The sequence below is a fragment of the Physella acuta genome, unplaced genomic scaffold, assembly GCF_028476545.2.
Source record: "Physella acuta isolate Inbredline_101_S28 unplaced genomic scaffold, ASM2847654v3 ptg001674l, whole genome shotgun sequence".
Taxonomy (NCBI): domain Eukaryota; kingdom Metazoa; phylum Mollusca; class Gastropoda; family Physidae; genus Physella; species Physella acuta.
The window spans coordinates 89,693-111,785 of record NW_026733187.1 but is presented as its reverse complement, the minus strand read 5'-3'; the positions used below and the strand labels follow the sequence as shown (position 1 = coordinate 111,785).

The 22,093-nt window shown below is 36.2% G+C and overlaps 1 protein-coding gene across 4 annotated transcripts in view; it reads left to right on the top strand.

Moving 5' to 3' along the window:
- The window catches only part of LOC131929777 (L-fucose kinase), a 29,016-nt gene that overhangs the window by 2,881 nt on the left and 4,042 nt on the right, over positions 1-22,093 (top strand). For all 4 annotated transcript variants that reach the window (XM_059286143.1, XM_059286144.1, XM_059286142.1 and 1 more), the window contains exons 3-24: positions 73-224; positions 1,022-1,072; positions 1,254-1,379; positions 1,808-1,880; positions 2,603-2,703; positions 3,055-3,135; positions 3,272-3,391; positions 4,115-4,301; positions 5,356-5,486; positions 6,176-6,337; positions 9,342-9,458; positions 11,680-11,781; positions 13,078-13,211; positions 14,421-14,498; positions 15,052-15,188; positions 15,790-15,938; positions 16,416-16,562; positions 16,838-16,999; positions 17,252-17,286; positions 20,004-20,245; positions 21,030-21,124; positions 21,483-21,701. In XM_059286143.1, the coding sequence (XP_059142126.1) occupies positions 73-224; positions 1,022-1,072; positions 1,254-1,379; positions 1,808-1,880; positions 2,603-2,703; positions 3,055-3,135; positions 3,272-3,391; positions 4,115-4,301; positions 5,356-5,486; positions 6,176-6,337; positions 9,342-9,458; positions 11,680-11,781; positions 13,078-13,211; positions 14,421-14,498; positions 15,052-15,188; positions 15,790-15,938; positions 16,416-16,562; positions 16,838-16,999; positions 17,252-17,286; positions 20,004-20,245; positions 21,030-21,124; positions 21,483-21,701 (2,801 nt within the window). The remainder of the gene's footprint in view (positions 1-72; positions 225-1,021; positions 1,073-1,253; positions 1,380-1,807; positions 1,881-2,602; positions 2,704-3,054; positions 3,136-3,271; positions 3,392-4,114; positions 4,302-5,355; positions 5,487-6,175; positions 6,338-9,341; positions 9,459-11,679; positions 11,782-13,077; positions 13,212-14,420; positions 14,499-15,051; positions 15,189-15,789; positions 15,939-16,415; positions 16,563-16,837; positions 17,000-17,251; positions 17,287-20,003; positions 20,246-21,029; positions 21,125-21,482; positions 21,702-22,093) is intronic.

Here is a 22,093-nt window from a genome sequence, read left to right as displayed (position 1 = left end):
CCAAGTATTTTATATCTTTATCTTACATATATTTTTAATCATATTTTTAAAAATCTCCCTTTGTATAACTAGAACTGGATATTCACCATAAAAAAGGCTATTTGGGTAAAGATGTGATTCACTTGGTGGTTGAAGATCCCAAATCAAACGTTGGGAGTGGTGGAGCTACATTGAATGCACTCGTGACTGTTGTGGAATATATGAGTGCCAGACGTGGATTCACGGTTGGTAACACACAGACAAATTGTTTTATAAATTTCACATTGTGTTGGTAGCACACAGACATCAATTGTTTGATAAATTTCACATTGTGTTGGTTACTTCTCACCTAACACACAGACAATTTTTTTTATAAATTTCATGTTGTGTTGGTAACACACAGACAAATTGTTGTATAAACTTCACATTGTGTTGGTAACACACAGACAAATTGTTTTATAAATTTCATGTTGTGTTGGTAACACACAGACATCAATTGTTGTATAAATTTCCCATTGTGTTGGTTACTTCCCACCTCTTGTGTACATGATGGTAGAGTCACACTTTCAAGTTTCCCCTTCAGTCCTTGTGGTCCGTGGTGTAGATTAAGTAGAATTTATTTTACCATGGCTTATAAAAGGATAATGTCATCTTGACTTCCCCCTGCCCTGAATGAATATTGAGTACATATTGAAGCTGGGTGGACTCCCTGAAATCTTAAGGAAACAAACTTGGAATCCGAACCTGAGATTTAAGTTTGAGAGTCATGTGCACTACTCTTTGAACTTCCTCTATACTTTACACTTTTATATGGAAAATTGCATTTTATAAGAGTGGAGCAAATTTTTCACTACACCTCCAACTTGAGTTTGATTTCAAACTTTGATGATACATTTCATCAGTATAAATTATCTGATTTTATCACAAAATCCTTGTCTAATTTTTAATGAGAGAGAATAGAAGCTGTAGTATTACAATTTATTACATACTTATTAATTTTATTTTTAAAGCAATTCTTATCAGGTGTATCATTTCATTGCAGGTGATCAATGGCGATGTTTTGAAAAATGCTAAAATTTTGATACTTCATACTGTAAGTTTTTTTTTTAAAAATATAGTCCTTCCATTATCAAGTTTTCTCTTTTAACATAATTTATATAATAATATGTTACATTGACTTCTGTTATTAGTGCAGTGGCTCCTGTTTTTTTTGTGGTGTAGTAAAGTGAAGCCACAACTGATGTTGATATTTGTCTTTTACTTTTGTTTGATAGGGAAGGAGGTACACATACGAGGCCTGTAGTCGGCCTTTTGTCACTTTACCTGCTGTTCGAAGCCGACCAGAATTTGATGGGTTGATCTACAACTTTGATCTCATTTACTCCATCATAACACACAAGGTGAGTCAAACAAGCCTGCATGTATTTGTGGAGTGTGCTTTTTTTAATAAGTTGTGATGCATTGAAACGATGAGTTGCAAAAATACTCCTATAATCTGCAAGGTTAGTTAAACAATTTTTGGCTATATACAAATGTAAATAAAGAGTAAAATTACAGTGCTTGAAACCACACAGTGAAATAATACTTTGTTAAAAAAGTAAGTAAAACAATAGCCTTACATTACTTATGCAGATGTTGTAAAAAGAAAACAGGTGTTTGAATCTATGACTTGTAAAAATAAATGCTACTGAATTAAAACCATGAGTAGATGTAAATTTGTATTGTTTTTAAGAAGGAAAATTGTGTTTCAAAGTATGACTTGAAAGAATTCAAACAACAAAATTAAAAATATGAGCAGATATTGAGGTGTTTTTTTTAAAATTTCCAGATTGGTGTGTTCAGTGGAGCTGGTGTGTGGGTGTGTAGTACAGACATGGTTCTGTCTCTGCCAAGTTTTTTAGGTAAGTCAAATCACAGTGGATTTCTAACACCACAGTGGATATCTAACTATCATCATAGTGGATTTCTGACATCACAGTGGATTTTTAACAATCATCACAGTGGATTTTTAAGTAACATCATAGAGGATTTCTAACATCACAGTGGATTTCTGTAACATCATAGTGGATTTCTGAGATTGCAGTGATTTTCTGACTAGCATCATAGTGGATATCTGACAGCACAGTGGATTTTTAACTAACATTACAGTGGATTTTTAACTAACATCATAGTGGATTTCTAACTAGCATCACAGTGAAATTATAAATCACAGTGGATTTCAAAATAGCCAGTGGAATTTTACATTACAGTGGATTGAAGATTATCTTTTCATTTAATTTTTAAAAGTTGTACATTTATATCACAGCTGGATAATTAAAAATATAAATCTGTTTTCATAGCTTACTACTCCAAAAGAAATTAAGATAATAACATTTGAAATTTTAGGATGGATGGATCTTAAGTAATTTAGAAAAAATCTACTCTTGGTATTAGCTTACAGCCATTTGAATTATTACTATGAAACTCTCAGTGTGGAAATGATAATAGCAGAAAAACTGCTCCATAGAAAGAGACCAACTACAAATTACAAATTTAAGCTTTAAGAAAATATTTATAATACATCTTTTGTTTGAAAATTTAGTTTAAAAATATATTGAAAACACTTGATGCCTATTGTTTTTAGACTGTGAGTCAGCTTTCACTAATTGTGATGTGTGTGCTTTGAGTATCCCAATGCCACCCAAAATTGTCAAAGAACATGGAGTATACCAGCTTGACCCACAGGTACTGTATTTTAATGCCCCTTTAATTACCAGCTTGACCCCCAGGTACTGTATTTTAATGCCCCTTTAATTAGCTGCTTGACCCACAGGTAAATGGTAAAATACCTAACTTAGTCAAATAAAATATTTCACCAGAGCTATATAGACAACATCATATACCAACCTTAGTCAAATAAAATCTTTCATCAAATAAAATCTTTCACCTGGGCTATATTGAGAACATCATATACCAACCTGAATTAGTCAAATAAAATCTTTATATAGAGAACATCATATACCAACCTTAGTCAAATAAAATCTTTATATAGAGAACATCATATACCAACCTTAGTCAAATAAAATCTTTCCCCAGGGCTATATAGAGAACATCATCTACCAACCTGACTTATCAACATTGGAGGGGTGCACACGACCTGATGGAACAGTCCCTGCTGTATGTCATCTCTTCTAAGTCACCATAAATTTTCAATCATTGACTGCCGTGGGCATTTTGTGCTGAGATTTAATTTTTAAGTCTCTTGCTGTTTATGTCCAGGACTTGAATAAACTTTTTTACTTCTGTGTTACAGACTGTAGGGGCTGTGTTTCTGTCTGAGGCTGTTGCTGAAACTCTCCTGTCTTTTTACACCAAGCCACCGTTAGATGCTTGTACGTACGTGGGGCTGGACAGTGGTCAGCCACAACTGAAGGTCAGTAGCTCAGTGGAACCAGTCACAGTGGATCATACATCATTTGTTTGATCTTAACCTCTGTCTATATATAAATAACTGTATGTCTGTGTGTGTATGTGATAGTTGACTGTCTGTTATGCATTACTACACCATATGTATGATTGCCATGAAACTTTGGGAGTTGTTGGGTACACTTCAGAGAAGGTTTTATATTTAAATATTAGATGTCCTGGTGATAGTGTGCAGTTGGGTGCCCAGAGTTCTCTCTTAACCTCATTTCAACCATGCAGATAAAAAGAAAAAAACTCACAAAACTTTAAATCTAAAATAATAAATATTTTTCCATTCCTTGTAACTTGGCTTGTTCTGTTTTTCGTATTTCTTCAGTTGTTACCGTTATAGTCTCTGAGAAGCCAATTATTATGAATGAGAACATATACAATGTGTGTAGCATTTGAAAATTTTAAGTTTAGTTAGGAAAGGAAATATTTATTAATTATATTGAATATTTTAGTGAAATTTAAAAATTGAATATTTTAATGTAAAAACACTATAAAAATCAAAACGGAGTAGTTTCCCTGGATGTATAGAGTTAAAGGAAGATGGACAGACGAATAAAGCAAATTATATATCAAGTTGTTACTGTATGAATGGAAATATTTTTGCTCCCTTCCTCAGTTGTCCTTTTTTTTTGATGTGCTACTACCAATGACATCAAATATTTTTGCTCCCTTTCCTCAGTTGTCCTTGTTTTTTGATGTGCTACTACCAATGACATCAGCAGTAACAGAGGAAGATTTTGTCAGGGGAAATCGCAGCGGGCCCTATGGGAAGCCAGGCACAGCAGATCCCACCAACACAAGACTGAACACGGAGTACGCCAGACAAACACTGTGGAAGGAGCTCCATGGATACCGCATGAAAGCATGTGGGTAGTCAGTGTGTTTGTTTGTGTCACTCAGTTGATCTGTATTTGAACAGACACATGAATACTAAAATACTTAAAGAAAGCTCTTTTAGAAAAAAAGGGTAGAAAGAGTAGTTAATGTATTAAAATTATATTGAGGCTGATACTGATAGGAGAGTTATTGTTTACATTTAGTAAAATAAATACAATAAAATTACACAATTTTCTTTCTTAACTTTTAGCCAGTTTCTACTTGAAAAAGGTGAGTCTGAAAGAAAAGTACTTTGATGACTCTGAAGTTAAAGTTTTATTTGTTTTAAAATAAAATATTGCTGTACGTTTTAAATCATTTTTTTAAATTTTCAATTCAGAAAAGCTGTTGCATTTCTACTTTATTAAGATTAATTTATTTTTTGTTAAGTTTCTGAATATAAATTTTGTGTGGATATTTTTTTTCTCTTAAAACCCATAATTTTTTAGCGTATTAAGAATCAACTGTTACATAATATTTACATTATGTTTTATACTATAGAATACGATATAAAATTAGGAAATAGTGTAGTAAAATATGAATGCAAAACTAAGCCTAGCATCCACACTGACTCATGTTTTAATATATGTTCAAGCTGATTACCTGATCCTTTTTGTACAGTTGAAGGGAATCAGCATTGTTAGTATTCATTGTTTTGGACGTAGTGCGTCTATCCAATACTTTCTTCTCATTAGCATTTTCAATACTATTCTCTTTTGTTTTATGAAATACCACCTAAACAATATAATACACTTAAAAACTTAAGAGTTTATATTTAATCGTAGATCAGATGAAAAACTAGTTTCCAAAAAAAGTATTGATAATCTATATTACACATATATTGACTGTTAACCTTTTTTTAATATCTACCATTGATTTGGAATTTTGCACAGACTTTGCCTCTGCTAATCAATTCTTAAGAAGATTGTGATTTTCTTATGACCTTTGACCTCTGTAACAAGTCCAGTCACTAATTTTTCTGATGCATGTATAGAATGTTGCCTTGTCCAGTAAATAAATGTCTACACTTGTCTGATCTGCCAGGTGTTGTAGAGGGTGGCAAGTTCCATTACTTAACCCACACAGCCACTGAACACAAGAAGCTTCTGCTCAACTTTCCTGAGACTGACCAACTGGGCTTTATCTGGACCAAACAAGCCCATGTTGATATTGAGGTAAATAGTTTATCTAGACCAAACAAGCCCATGTTGATATTGAGGTAAATAGTTTATCTGGACCAATCAAGCCCATGTTGATATTGAGGTAAATAGTTTATCTGGACCAATCAAGCCCATGTTGATATTGAGGTAAATAGTTTATCTGGACCAATCAAGCCCATGTTGATATTGAGGTAAATAGTTTATCTGGACCAATCAAGCCCATGTTGATATTGAGGTAAATAGTTTATCTGGACCAATCAAGCCCATGTTGATATTGAGGTAAATAGTTTATCTGGACCAAACAAACCCATGTTGATATTGAGGTAAATAGTTTATCTGGACCAATCAAGCCCATGTTGATATTGAGGTAAATAGTTTACTTTTGTTACTTTTTCTCTCCAATATTATCTAGTCTTTGTGCTGCAATGAAGTTTTTAGGTATCCCCCTTTTATATATTCTGAAATACTCAATGGTAGGAATAAAATATTTGACATTGTTTTAGCAAAATTGATTCAAGTCTTTTATAATAATTGAAACAGTATCAATACTCTTTTGTTTCTGGTTAAATATGTTGCCATGTTCTGTGTTAAAAAAGGTTTTCGAAATACAATAAATTAATTGTTTACTATACTATGACAGAACTAAAAACAAATTTCTGACACTAGATTGTAAGCCTAAAACCAACTTTTTTCCCCCACCCCAGCCAACGTGCTCCGTCAGTGAGGAGAGTGTCATCATCAACTCAAGGCTTGCGGGAGAAGTCAGCGTGGGGGGCAGGACGGTCATATCTCACTCTGACCTCAGTGGGCAGATAACTGTTGGTAAAGATTCACTTTTGACTGGGCTTCAGATTGATATCCCCAAGGCAAGTCTCCATTTTTTTACTGTCATTGTCTTGTGGTTTTATAGAGATTTATTTTTTATCTCCTCAATTACTTTTTTGTTGTTATAGAACAGGGGTCTCCAAACTACGGCCCGCGGGCCGGATGCGGCCCTCGAGGTCCTCTCATCCGGCCCGCGGAGATCTTTTTGTCCAAAGAAAAATCGTTTGTTGGTGATGGCTAAGGAACTTGCCCAGAAAAATCAAAGACATGCCTAGAAGAAACTGGCCCCCAACTGAAATTTGATAGATAATGCGGCCCTCGGACTAAAGAGTTTGGAGACCCCTGTTATAGAAGCTTATTTATGATATTCTAGATTCCTGTAAGATAATGAAAAATCAAAACATCATAATTAGCTATTTTTATGTCTGTGTAAAAGAATAACACGTTTATTGTCTTCTATTAGATGCATTAGCCGTCGATACCCGTTACACGTGAATTATAGACCTATATATTTTTATGTTATATTTGTTTGAGAAAAATATTTTATAAAATAGTTATTGGTCAAAATGCAATGTGCTTTACTACACGTTGAACCATGCAAAGAAACAACTAAATAGTTAAAAATCCAACACATTTAAAATAACATACCAATAACTATTAGAAAAAAGAAATAATAATAATATATTTTATTAGTCAACACAACACCATATTAAATGCACACACTGATTAAGAGACTCAAATGTTTCTGTTAAAAACCCAGCTGTTTTGTGATATTTATGTTGTTTTTTAAAGTCATTTGTAATACTTTTGGCCAAGAAAATTGTATACATTTCATAGTGTTCATTTTGATAACTAGATCTACAGATCTAAATCGAATTTCAATGAAATAGTTTGTTTCTTCATATTCAAAATTGGAAGATGACGCCATTAGTTTTTTGTAATTTCCGTAATTTAAACACGTTTCATGTGACATCATTGTTTTTTGCATTCCTATCACAACAATAAATACTTATCCGGTTGCATAATTAAAAATGTGTTTCTACATTCAAATATGCGTATATTTTTATTTTCCTTCTTTAGATAAAATTTAGTTTATACATTTAAAACACCCAGCATATTATTTTCAACAGAAGTCCGAATCTTTAAGTTCTCCATATATTGCTGAACATACTGATCACATAGCCTCAAAATGTTGAGGACACAGAGAGAGAGAGAGAGAGAGATAGAGAAGTGTGCACATGGGCTTTTTACAAGCTTTTATTTAACTTGCTTTCTCTGTCTAGATCTAAACGCCCGAGGAAAATTTCGGGCACTTCTAACTGACAGATCCGGTTCAAAGTTGGCACATGGGTCAAGACATGAAGACAATACAATCTGACATTAAATTAATTTTTTATGAATTAATCCAACTATTCCACACTATTATACATGTGTTATCAATTTCATTAGGTGTGCAATGGTTTTTAGTCAGGCAACTTCATTGTAAATTTTTAAAATTTAAAGTACTGAAAAAAAAATTCATAAAAAACGTTTTAATAACAAGCTTTTATGTAATAGTGCACTAAAAAGTAGAAAATAAATTATACTCTACTATTTAAATTACTATAAAGAAAAGCGTGGGTCTTTTCCTAAATAATAGTAAAGATATCCAAAAGATACTAAAGTGACCCACGCTTTTCTTTATAGTTATTCAAATCAAAGTGTATAATTTATTTTCTACTTTTTAGTGCATTATTACATAAAAGCATGTTATTAAAATGTTTTTTATGAATTTTTTTTATATATTAAGACAGGGGTCGGCAACCTTTTGAGATGAAAGAGCCAAAAGTTACAATTTACAAAATTTCCCAGTTTTTAAAGAGCCACTAACATTACTTTTCCAATATTCTGGTATTTGATTAGAATTGAGTAAATAAATTTAATTGTTTATTTGAAATAAATACCGTTAAATATGAACTAATATTGATTCATAGAAAAACATGTTTTGCACAAAAAAAAGTGATTTAGCTAGCTGCTCTGATTAAGTTAGTTATCAAATAATATAACTATAGGACAATCCCAATCCACTTTAGAAGCCAGTAACTTTGTTTTTTCTTTCTTTACGGACACCACTGGCTGAGGAGGTGTCTCCCATAGCCAAGCAGCCCTCAGCTCTGACTAACTGTCTTAGATATAGGCTTGATTACTGAATCCGTCGCCTCTGTCCTTCGGTTCTCACAGAGCTTATCTTCCACCCTACTTGTTCCCCACAGTCCAGTAAGTGGCTCCACCGTAGGATACTAATAACTAAAATACTTCGGTAGAGGGATGCATTCGGAATAAAATAACATTCCCCATTTAACGAAATTCGAAAAAGTCGGCACTTCAGCAGTGGCAAGAATGGAATAGTCGACATGGGGCTGGCTACAGCACGGCTGTGGGGCTGGGCATGGTGCCAAAGCGGCTGTCAGCTGTCCATTTACTTTCTACCTCACCTATTCTCACTGTTCTCCGATGGTTTTTTTTATCCTATTTAAAGTTGTTTTTCTTTACAGTATAATATTTTTATGAATTTTGAAAATGAAACAATACAACTATTAATCATTGGGCATGGAACTTGAGAGCCGCACCTTGACATCAAAAGAGCAGCATGCGGCTCGCGAGCCACAGGTTGGAGCCACAGGTTGCCGCGAGCCACAGGTTGCCGACCCCTGTATTAGGAAAAGATAGATCTTTTAGATCTGAATTTCCGGAGGCACTATAAATAGAGATTTAATAAGTTATCATAGCATGTGTACATGTAATACACATTGTTATTGTTAAGATAAATGTGTTTTACTTATATAGACTTATAGCTGTTATTTATGATTCTTTGAATTTCAAGAAGCAAAATAAAGTGATTTGACTTTTTAAATTATTACCTCATATATATTTCACAAAGCACTGTAAAACTCAAAATATTGGTCATGGAAACTATAAGATTTGTTGTGATGTAACATCTTAGTTTAAGTATTCAAAGTTGTCTCCCTTACCCATTTTACTCTACCCTCTGACCTTTTGTCATAGGGCAAAGGTGTCCAGCTTCCAGATGGCATTGTGCTACAAGGTTTTAATGTACATCTAAAGACCATGGGGATGTCTAGACACATGATCACTGTGCATGGCCGGTTTGATGATATAAAGGTGGGTAATTGTCAGATGACATCAAGGTGGGTAATTGTCAGATGACATCAAGGTGGGTAATTGTTAGATGACATCAAGGTGGGTAATTGTCAGATGACATCAAGGTGGGTAATTGTTAGATGACATAAAGGTGGGTAATTGTCAGATGACATAAAGGTGGGTAATTGTTAGATGACGTCAAGGTGGGTAATTATCAGATGGCATCAAGGTGGGTAATTGTCAGATGACATCAAGGTGGGTAATTGTCAGATGACATCAAGGTGGGTAATTGTCAGATGACATCAAGGTGGGTTATTGTCAGATGACGTCAAGGTGGGTAATTGTCAGATGACGTCAAGGTGGGTAATTGTCAGATGACATAAAGGTGGGTAATTGTTAGATGACATCAAGGTGGGTAATTGTCAGATGACGTCAAGGTGGGTAATTGTCGGATGACATCAAGGTGGGTAATTGTCAGATGACATCAAGGTGGGTAATTGTCAGATGACGTCAAGGTGGGTAATTGTCAGATGACATAAAGGTGGGTAATTGTTAGATGACATAAAGGTGGGTAATTGTCAGATGACATAAAGGTGGGTAATTGTCAGATGACATCAAGGTAGGTAATTGTCAGATGACATAAAGGTGGGTAATTGTCAGATGACATCAAGGTGGGTAATTGTCAGATGACGTAAAGGTGGGTAGTTGTTAGATGACATCAAGGTGCGTCTATAACTGATGACATTTCATTGGTTAAATTATAAGATTATTAACCCATTGAAGTGTTTAATTGTTAAATGTCATCAAGGTGTGTCTATAACTGATAACATTTCATTGTTTAACTATTAAATTATAAGATTATTAACCCATTAAGGTGTGTAATTTTTAGTTGACATTAAGGTTATCTAAAACTGATGATATTTCATTGTTTAACCTTTAACTCAATAGATCATTAACCCATTAAGAGTGTGTAACTCTCAGATGACATCAAGGTGTGTCCATACATAAGCCTAACCAATAGCATTTCATTGTGTAACCATTAAATCATAGGAATACTGAACAAAATCTCAAGCCCTATTTAGGGGTTTGGTCAGTAGAGCCGTCCAAAAATCAACCCAGCTATGATAGGTCAATGACTTCAGTCATGAAAACTAAAGGCTCTGAGCTGTACTTTATCTGCCCCATGGATCTTCTGGTCTGAGGGTTACTTACTTACCTTTTAGATGCTGTTTAGTTGTGTGTAAATGTTAAATGCCATTTTAAGTGTGTGCTGCACATAACCAATACAACTTTTCAAAGATGAGTTTATTCCTACTTAAATTTCAGAGCAAATAAATTAAAAAAAAAAATAACAATTTTGTTGGGCTGTTTTCATAGCATCAACACCAGGGGGAATAGATCTGAGTTATGTCCCTTACCCCCAAACTACTACTCCTAAGTAATGTTGAGAAAAAAATTTAAAGCTAATTATGACTGAACCCTATAGTTTTTAATAATGTGACTAGAATAATATGACTATCAATAGTGTATGAATAATTTAAGCGAATTACATCTAATGATGATGAATGAATAATTTAAGTGAATTACATCTAATGATAGTGAATGAATAATTTAAGCGAATTACATCTAATGATAGTGAATGAATAATTTAAGTGAATTACATCTAATGATAGTGAATGAATAATTTAAGTGAATTACATCTAATGATAGTGAATGAATAATTTAAGTGAATTACATCTAATGATAGTGAATAAATAATTTAAGTGAATTACATCTAATGATAGTGAATGAATAATTTAAGTGAATTACATATAATGATAGTGAATGAACTCTTTAACTGAACTACCTTTACTAATGCTGTATGACTACTTGAACTAAACTAGTTTAATGATTGAGTAATAATAAATTTAAATAGCTACATGTAATAGCAGTGTATAAATAATTTAGCTGATCTATGTGTAATGATGCTGTTTTGCCTATTTGAATTAACCTATATCTAATGATGGTGTTTGTCTATTTGAACTGAATTACGTCTAATGATGGAGTATAAATACTTCAACTGAACCACGTCTAATGCTGGTGTTTGACTGCTTTAACTGAAGTACACCTAATGCTGGTGTTTGACTGCTTTAACTGAAGTACACCTAATGCTGGTGTTTGACTGCTTTAACTGAACTACACCTAATGCTGGTGTCTACTTAAACTGAACTATGTCTAATGCGGGTGTTTGACCATATTTCAGGGACCAACCTGGAAGAGCATGAGCACATTCTGCAACCAGCCGTGGCTTGTGCTGCTGGACAGGACTGGCATCACTAGGGAGGAGCTGTGGGAGAGTAACATGGTAGGTGGGGGTGGGGGGGGGGGGGGGAGTAACATGGTAGGTGGGGGGGGGGGGAGTAACATGGTAGGTGGGGGGGGGGGAGTAACATGGTAGGTGGGGGGGGGAGTAACATGGTAGGTGGGGGGTGGGGGGGTGGAGCTGTGGGAGAGTAACATGGTAGGTGGGGGGTGGGGGGGGAGAGTAACATGGTAGGTGGGGGGTGGGGGGGAGAGTAACATGGTAGGTGGGGGGGAGAGTGACATGGTAGGTGGGGGTGGGGGAGAGTGACATGGTAGGTGGGGGGTTTGGGAGAGTGACATGGTAGGTGGGGGGTGTGGGAGAGTAACATGGTAGGTGGGGGGGGAGAGTGACATGGTAGGTGGGGGGGGAGGGGAGAGTAACATGGTAGGTGGGAGGTGTGGGAGAGTAACATGGTAGGTGGGGTGGGGAAGAGTAACATGGTAGGTGGGGGGGGGGGGAGAGTGACATGGTAGGTGGGGGAGAGTGACATGGTAGGTGGGGGGAGTGGGAGAGTGACATGGTAGGTGGGGGGTGGGGGGGAGTAACATGGTAGGTGGGGGGGGGGAGTAACGTGGGGGTGGGGGGGTGGAGCTGTGGGAGAGTAACATGATGGGGATTGTGGGAGAGTAACAGTAGGTGGGGGGGGGGGTGTGAGAGTCACATAGTAGGTGGGGGGATAGCTGTGGGAGAATTACATGATAGGTGGGGGGGGGAGAGTTACATGGTATGTGGAGGGGGGGTGGGAGAGTAACATAGTAGGTGGGGGGGGAGGTCTGGATACATGGTAGGTGGGGGGGGGATAGCTGTGGGAAAGTAACATGGTAAATGGGGGGGGGGAGGTGAATGTTAGTTCATTCAGTGTGCTAGTAATGAATTTAGATGGGTCCAGTTTTAACAGGGTAATCAATTTAGCTGGGTACTAATTTCAGCTGGGTACTAGTTTAGCTAGGTACTAGTTTAAGCTGGGTACTAGTTTTAGCTGGATAATTTTTTTTTCTTTAGCTCGGACTAGTTTTTCCTGGGTATGATTTTAGCTGGGTACTAGTTTTAGCTGGGTAATGAATTTAGCTGGGTAATGAATTTAGCTGGATATTCATTGTAATGGGGTAATGAATTAAGCTTATTGTCTCCCTTCCCCATACACACACCCAGATTCAAATCTATTCAAAACATTAATTCTTGCTGCCAGTGTCTTTATATATAGAGTCAATCTATCTATATGGCCCTTAATGGTAATTCTCACCTCAACTGACCTAACCCGCTAATTTGTGTCCAGCATCTTACTCTATTCTCCAGGCTGATGACCTACAGACCATCTTGACCGCCAAGCTGTTTCCTGTGTTTCACATCTCTGAACTGGTGGGGCTTAAGGAAATCTTGTGGCTGATGGGGACTGTGCATGATGACAAGGACAGAACCATTTTAAAGAGGTTACAAGCCTGTACCTGTCTTTAGATGTGGTCTGCAGAAGTTCTAGCTTTTAAATACCTTAAGTTAAAGTTCAAATGTCAAGACCTAGTAAAATGTAAAATAACTTATCAAACCTAAGGGCATTGTAGAGCTTATTTGAATTTTACATTTTCTGCATATGAAATAATTGTGTAGTTAGTACTGTGCCTCAATTAGACAGTGTGGCCTAGCTGTACAGATAGACGAGCTAACCTGAAAGTCCACCCAGCACTGATGGATACCTAACTCACGTTAGGGAATATAAAGGCGGCTGGGTATAGTGTTAACCACACTATCGCTTCATATGCCGAGGTCACAGAAACAGGTGAACTCTACTTCACTTGCCCCATGGGCTGTCGGGTTCGAATAGGGAACTTTACTTTTTACTTAGCCCCAGCTGCCTTTACTTTCCCAGACAAGTCAGGTGTCCCTCTTGGACCCCAGGACCAAGTCTGGAAACTTCAACTGGGATCAAGTAATAAGTAACTTACACAGCCCATAGTGATTTGACCATAGTGATTTGATCATAGTGATCTGCCCATAGTGATCTACCCATAGTGATTTGATCATAGTGATCTACCCATAGTGATCTACCCATAGTGATCTACCCATAGTGATTTGATCATAGTGATCTGCCCATAGTGATCTACCCATAGTGATTTGATCATAGTGATCTACCCATAGTGATCTACCCATAGTGATCTACCCATAGTGATCTACCCATAGTGATCTACCCATAGTGATCTACCCATAGAGATCTACCCATAGTGATCTACCCATACTGATCAACCCATAGTGATCTACCCATAGTGATCTACCCATAGTGATCTACCCATAGTGATCTACCCATAGAGATCTACCCATAGTGATCTACCCATACTGATCAACCCATAGTGATCTACCCATAGAGATCTACCCATAGTGATCTACCCATACTGATCAACCCATAGTGATCTACCCATAGTGATCTGCCCATAGTAATCTACCCATACTGTTCTACCCATAGGGATCTACCCATACTAATCTAACCATAGTGATCTACCCATACTGTTCTAACCATACTGATCTACCCATACTGATCTACACACCCATAGTGATCTACCCAAAGTACTTGTAATAGTTCTCTGTTGTCACCCCCCTTCCACTATTGTTTACATCTTGTGTGGTCAATTTATTTTCTCTTTGTTCAGGTGGCGAGAGAGTTGGAGAATTTCTTTGTCAGATATTTTATCACATACTGATGTGGAGACAGAGTTTGCATGGAAAAGGTTTGTAAAGAAGGCAGTTTGGCCAATACTGTGACATGTTACTAAATGCTTGACTCTTACAATGGCAAGTTACTGAACACTTGGTCTTTATAGTGACAAGTTACTGAACACTTAGCCCCTGTAGTGACAAATTACTGAGCACGTGACCCATACAGCCACAATTTCTAAGACCTGTTTTCTGATAAGTTACAGAATAACTGTTAAAAAATAAATTATTGCTGATTTAAATTCAATATATTTGGGTTCGTTTATGTCTTTATGATAAAACTTTTTTTTTTCTATAATGCACTAAAATATGTATGAATCAAAAGGTGTAAGCGCAACATTAAAAAAATTAAGATACCCAAAAATTGCTAATTTGACAAAAAAAGTTAACCATCAAACCCTTTTTTTTTTAATCAACAATTGTTTATTAATTTTTAAAAATATGCCTTTACTTTGTCTTAGAAAAAAACATGTCATTCTTTTTTTCCATAGTGCTATGTTTCCTAACACTTAGTTTCATTGTAGCAGGTTGATAGTACAGTAAAACCACATTTTTATTTGTTCTCAGAAAACTGTTTTTCACTGTTGGTGAGCAGCACTTGAAGAAGACCTTACAATGTCAAGGTCACCTAGGCTTCTGTAGTCTCTACAACAGTGCTAGTGTTGAGGGCTACACAGGGGCAATTTTTAGTGTCTTGGACAAAGGTAAGTTTATTTTACTGAGCTTTATTTGCACTTTGGCTCATGTTAAAGAAGTTTTCTTGTTTTATAAAGTTAATCTTTTTATTTTTACAGCAAGTTCATGCCAAAAATAATAGTTTTATAAATATAAAACTAATTTATTTCAGTAGAGCTAAAGTACACATAGAAAAAGAACTGGAATTATCCAGTTTTTTTGTCACTCATTAGGACTTTATGTTCATAGCATGGATGAAGTAGAGTTCACCTGTTTTTCTGTTACCTCAGCATATGAAGGAATTGTAGGGTAAATTCTTTGCAAATGCCACCTTTGCATTCCTTAACATGAGTCAGGTACCCTTCTAAGCTGGGCAGTATCATCAATGTCCATGAACTTGAGTCCAGGAACCACATTTCAGGCTAGCACTTATGCACTGTACAGCTAGACTACCTAGTTTATCAAACCATTTTCCAACTACCCAAATAGCAAACTGTTTTTAATCTATCTCTAAGCTTTTTAATATGTTACACATGTATACTGTTTCCAAACTTCAAATTTCTCATAGCTAGACTAATTTATTTGCAGGTTGAGTTGTTTGTTGTATAAATTTGTGTTTATGTTTGTCAGTGGCTGGCGAGACGACATCACCAGGTATAGCAGCACGTACACTAGCCAACATAGCTGACATGCTGGGTGGGATGGCTGGTACACAGGGCGGGCTCAGGAGTGGACCTGCTGGAAATATGGCGTGGAAGAAAGCATTCTCTTATCTAGAGGTGGGCGCAGCTGTTAAACATTGTGTCACAGTAAACGATTGAAACTAAAAGTTGATTTCATGTTTAGTAACATTACAAAATTTACTTAAAATAGTTTTGATGCTACTGGATCTAAGTATTATTGCTTAATTCTAGAAATTTCTGTTGTTTCATATTATAAAATTAAAATATATTTCAACTATATATATATATATATATATATATATATATATATATATATATATATATATATATATATATATATATTTTTATATATATATATATATATATATATATATATATATATATATATATATATATATATATATATATATATATATATATATATATATATAGTTTAATTAAAGTCTACAGTACAGTATATATATTGTTAAATTAAAGTCTAGTAGCTTTATGATTATTTTTCAATGCTGTAGTAACTTTTGTTTGTACTATCATGAGATAAAATTTGAGCTAAAAATGTGCTCCATATTTCAGGCTGGAAACTTTGCTCAAGGAGTGGCTGCTATGGCTAAGGAACGTGAAAAGTGGATGGGTCGACCTGACCTGTTAATCAGAGCTGCACGTCATTACGAGGGGGCAGCCCAGATACTCATTAGACAGGCTGTTATGACAGCCAAAAAGGTTTCCGCACATTTCTTTATAATATTAAACCCTCAGGCTGGTTCTTGAACATATCTTATTCTAGATGGTGTCCTTGGTGTAAAGTTAGCCCTACATAATTTTCTTGATACTGTTCTTTTAACAAATGCTGTTATTTTCCAAAGGTATATATTGATATCCCTACAAAATAACAATGTGTTTGGTGGTATGATAATCGCGGTTATGATATGTTTTTATCAGTTGAGAAATGTAGCTTAACTTTATACTAGTTTTATTTTATTTTTGGATACTTTCAGTTTTTCAGTACAACTGATGCTGCTCTCCCTTTGATGAACAAATGGATACAAGCAGACTGTCCAGCCCGTATAGATATATCAGGTGGTTGGTCGGATACGCCACCAATCACGTACGAACATGGTGGTGTTGTCACTATGGTGGGACTGCTGGTTAACGGAAAAGTAAAAATTTATTATTCTAGTTTTAAAAAAATTAAAAATAGTCTTCGATTATTTTTTATTTAAATTTTAGGCAGTGCAACTCATTAATTAACTAGATTGAGGTATGGTTTGTTTTTGCTTAGTTGTCATCAGTTCTTTTTTTTGAGTGTTGGTCATTGAGTATTACTTATTAAAAATTATTTTTTCTATTATTTACTCTATCAATCTTTTATTTTCTCTAAGTATATACATAAAAAATTATTTTTTCCTTAGAGACCAATTGGAGCAAGAGCAAGAAGAATCAGAGAGTAAGTTTCTTCATCTTTTATATTCCTCTTACATTTTCTTCTTGTGCTTGGGACTGCATGGTCAACTCACAACTGTTAATCCAGATTAAGTTTGGTTCCTGAGCTTGATTCTATATAATGTTTCTGCGTCTACTGTTAAAGCTTTTCCAAAATTAAAAGCAATTAAAAGAACACATAATTTCATCTTTTTATTCTCTGCCTTTAGGCCACGGGTCGGCAACCTGCGGCTCGCGAGCCGCATGCGGCTCTTTTTATGTCAAGATGCGGCTCTTCAGCTCCATGCACAAATATTGATAATTATTTTAATTTATTTTTAAAACTCATAAAAAATATTAGTCTGCAATACTCGGTAATTAAAGATTTAGATCTAATAACAATGTAAAGTTTCTAATTTCGAGCAGAGCTTACTAAACTACTTTAATATGTTTTGTGCAAAACGTGTGTTTTTATATGAATAAATATTATTTCATATTTTAAGCTATTTATTTTAAATGTAATATATATATATATATATATATGTATATATATATATATATATATATATATATATATATATATATATATATATATATATATATATATATATATATATATGTTACGGTCAAAGCCCGAAGTCGGCCAATGCTAGGATTGGCCGGCCAATCCGCGCATTGGCCAATATCGCCTCCCATAGGTCGGTCAAAGTCCGAAACTTTGCTTGATTTCGGCCTTTGGCCGGCCAATCCGCAGACTGGCCATGGTGGACCGGCCAAAGTCTTAATTAGAAGATCATCTGGCTAGGGATGACCGGCCAAAGTCCGAATTAGAAGATCATGAGCAGATTTTGTTTTTTTTTAATGGCGTAAGGATCATGAAATTAAGTATTTATTGATTATTAATAAAAGTAAATGACAGAAACATTCAAATTTTTTATTGTACTATAGTCTCAATCTATCAATATCATCATTTGTTACAACAAGTTGAACTTTTATGGCATTTAGCAGCTTGTTATTTTTACACTTGCAGCGATTTGTTGTGCACTTAGTTGTGCAATTGCAGCGAGTGTAGCATTGGCCCCCATTCAATGATTGTGAAGATGCGATGGTTCGTAGTGATTTTTCCTCAGTGCCAACTGACGACAATAAGAGCAGTTTTTCGTGAAGAATTGAAAACTCACTTCTAGCATACAGTTGTTTTAGAACACCATGTTCCGCTCCTAATTTGTAGAAACCGCCCTCGACGCTCATGACAACTGCAATCACGCTTCGCGGATCACCGTGACCTCTGTCAACATCTGGAAAACGAATGCGTACATTGTCATCCACTTCACCATCTTTAAATTTTGTATTTGATGTTTTAAGCATCTTAGCACCTTGAGTTTGCAAGCCAGTATGAGCTGCTGATCTGTGTTCCATGATGTCTTGTTTGTTGTGTCACAATCTGCAGGTAATGTTCCCTCCGTACCCTTCGTCTGCTTCATTGGGTATTCCACAAATAGCATGGACATCGTTGCCACAGGATCCAAAAGAATGAGCTGCATTACAATGTTTTTCACAAACTATGCAGAATCTGTTGGCCACATTATTGTCACGCATCTGGTCTGGGCGTTCCGCCACGGCAGTAGATGTGTGAGCTGAGGATGTCGTTGCATTTATGGCAACCTCCATTTCTTGTTCAATGTTCTCAAGATCTTCCTCAGTTATAATTTTATCGAGAGCCCATATATGGAAACTAACATGGATTTATATTTTTTTTTCTTTTGACAGCCATCTGCTATGTCTGTCTCATGATCTGACGGCCCTTTTGATCCATGTCGCCTTGCATATAGAATGCTATACAAACAAGAGCTGAACAATACGTTACTCTCAATGAAAACGCACCCAGAATAATGAAAATGCGATCACAACTTAGTCTAGATAGAACATTGGCCAGGACATCCCGGCCAGTGCGCGCATTGGCCGGCCAATGTACAAAATACGCTGTCAAGTTTAAGCGCTTCGGACTTTGGCCAGTACGTCCTGGCCAGTGCGCGCATTGGCCGGCCAATGTACGAAATACGATCTTAGTGCTAAGTTCTTCGGCCTTTGGCCAAGAGAGCCGGCCAATCCGCGGATTGGCCGGCCAATCCTAGCTTTGGCCGCACTTCGGGCTTTGACCGTAACATATATATATACCTAATCAAATATCATAAAATTGAAATAAAAGTGTTTGTGGCTCTTTAAAAACTGTGAAATGTGGTAAATTGTAACTTTTGGCTCTTCTGTCCCAAAAGGTTGCCGACCCCTGCTTTAGGCCAATGTTCAAGCTGACCATTTGTACACTTTTATTATTATACCTTTTCCAAAATTAAAACAATACAACAATCACATAATTAGATCTGATTTAATCCTCCGTTTATAGGCGAATGTTCAAGCTGACCATCCCAGATTTTTTTACACTTTTATTATAGTAGCAGTAGAGTTCACTTGTTTCTGTGACCTATACATATGAAGAGATAGTATGGTCAGCAGTATGCCCAGCCACCTTTACTTACCTTTACTTGAGTAAGGTACCCATCAGAGCTGGGTGGACTCAGGGACAGTATACTGACTTGAACCCAGATTCAAACTTGAGACTTACTGGTTAGCTGTCCAACTCTCTACCATTAGGCTACTCCATCCTTTACACTTTTATTACAGCTTTTCCAAATTTAAAGCAATATAACAACACAATTTGATCTGATTTAATCCTGTGTATAGGCCAATGTTTAAGCTGACCGTCCTAGACGAGCATGCGGCAGACATAAACGTGGAGTGCCACCATTTGGCTGACCTGGAGGATTACTGTCAGCCGCATGCCCCGGGGTCCCTGCTCAAAGCCGCCATTGTGTGTGTGGACCTGGTGGACATCCACTCATCCACACCACTCTCCCAGCAGCTCATGGATACCTATGGCAGTGGGTTTGAGATCCAGTCCTGGTCCAACCTGCCCCATGGCTCAGGTACATCACAGTGTAGAAGGGGAAGTAATCTACCTTTAAGTAATGTAGCTTGCTCAAAAGGGGGAAGTAATGCACCTTGTTATAATATTCAAAAGGAACCTAATGTACCTTGTAAGAATTTTTCAAAGAAAGTAATTGTTAGAATATTTAAAGAGGAAGTAATGTACCTTGTTTAAATGTTCTAAGAGAAAATAAAAATGTGTGACATTGTTCGGATTTGACTATCACTGTAGAATATTTAAAGAGGAAGTAATTTACTCTTTTAATACCTGCTTATTGATAGACCATGGCGATTGAAGTAGAGATCACATATTTCTTTGACAGCATATTAAAGAATTGTGTTGTCAGCGTTACGCTTGAATGCCTTTACTTTCCCTGACTTAAGTCAGGTATCCACCAGAGATGGGAGACCTCAAACGTTGCAGATTGATACTGTGAGCTCTACAGCATGGGGCGACGTGGTCGGATGGTAGCGCATACCCCTGTTAACCCAAAAGTCTTGAGTTGATGGATACCCATGGGAAATGGACACACATAAATATCATTAAATGTCTGTCAACATTTTTGTATGACCAGTGTCTCTAACCTAGAATATTTGAAACCATTCTTCTAGTGATATAACCCTAACCCCAACCTATGGTAACATACAGTATGTATAGCCAGCATATATTTTAAGTATATTTTCTCACTATTGTCGTACCATTTATTCAGTTGTTTTAGGACATGCCTCATCTAGTGAATGTTAAGAGAGAACATATTATCACATACTTCCTGTATCCCCCAGGTATGGGCACCAGTTCCATCCTTGCTGGAGCTGTCTTAGCAGCTGTACTCAGTGCTGCAGGGAAAGGATTTGACACAAAAGGTCTTGTGCATGCAGTGAGTTGTCTTTCATTGTTGCTGGTTGTCCCCCATTTTTAAGATTATTTCTGTCTATGGTTACTGTGCTGTTTGTTAAATTTGGGTACTTTTATATTTCATTGTGGGTTGCCTCCCATGTTAAGACTATTTTCATTTTTAGTTCTAAATTTAAATTTTGTGTGGTGTGCTGTTTATTATATGATTAATTTAAAAAAAAAAAAAAAACCTGTTTATGATAGCTAAAACAAGTTGGAATGTAAAGAGTTAGGGTGCCTTGTGAAATATATAGACTTATCATGGTTGTACTGTTGGTTACCTGTGTAATATTTACAACTGCTATAAACACAGGTGTAATTTTGACTGTTTCCCTCACCAGGTGCTATATCTAGAACAGCTGCTGACCACAGGTGGTGGCTGGCAGGACCAGATAGGTGGGCTGATAGGTGGGATCAGGCTAGGTCTGTCAGAGGCCAAGCTGCCCCTGCAGGTGGACGTGGTGGACCTTCAAGTGAGGAGAGAGTACGTTGAGAAGTTCACTGATCACCTGGTGCTCATCTACACAGGCAAGACCAGGCTGGCTAGAAACTTGCTGCAGGTAAAAGTTTAAGGTTAATCTTCTACAGGTAAAACCTGGCAATGTTTAATCTTAATCTTCTACAGGTAAACCTAGCAATGTTTAATCTTAATCTTTTACAGGTAAATCTGGCAATGTTTAATGTTAATCTTTTACAGGTAAACCTGGCAATGTTTAATATTAATCTTTTACAGGTAAATCTGGCAATGTTTAATGTTAATCTTTTACAGGTAAACCTGGCAATGTTTAATGTTAATCTTTTACAGGTAAACCTAGCAATGTTTAATCTTAATCTTTTACAGGTAAACCTGGCAATGTTTAATGTTAATCTTTTACAGGTAAACCTGGCAATGTTTAATATTAATCTTTTACAGGTAAATCTGGCAATGTTTAATGTTAATCTTTTACAGGTA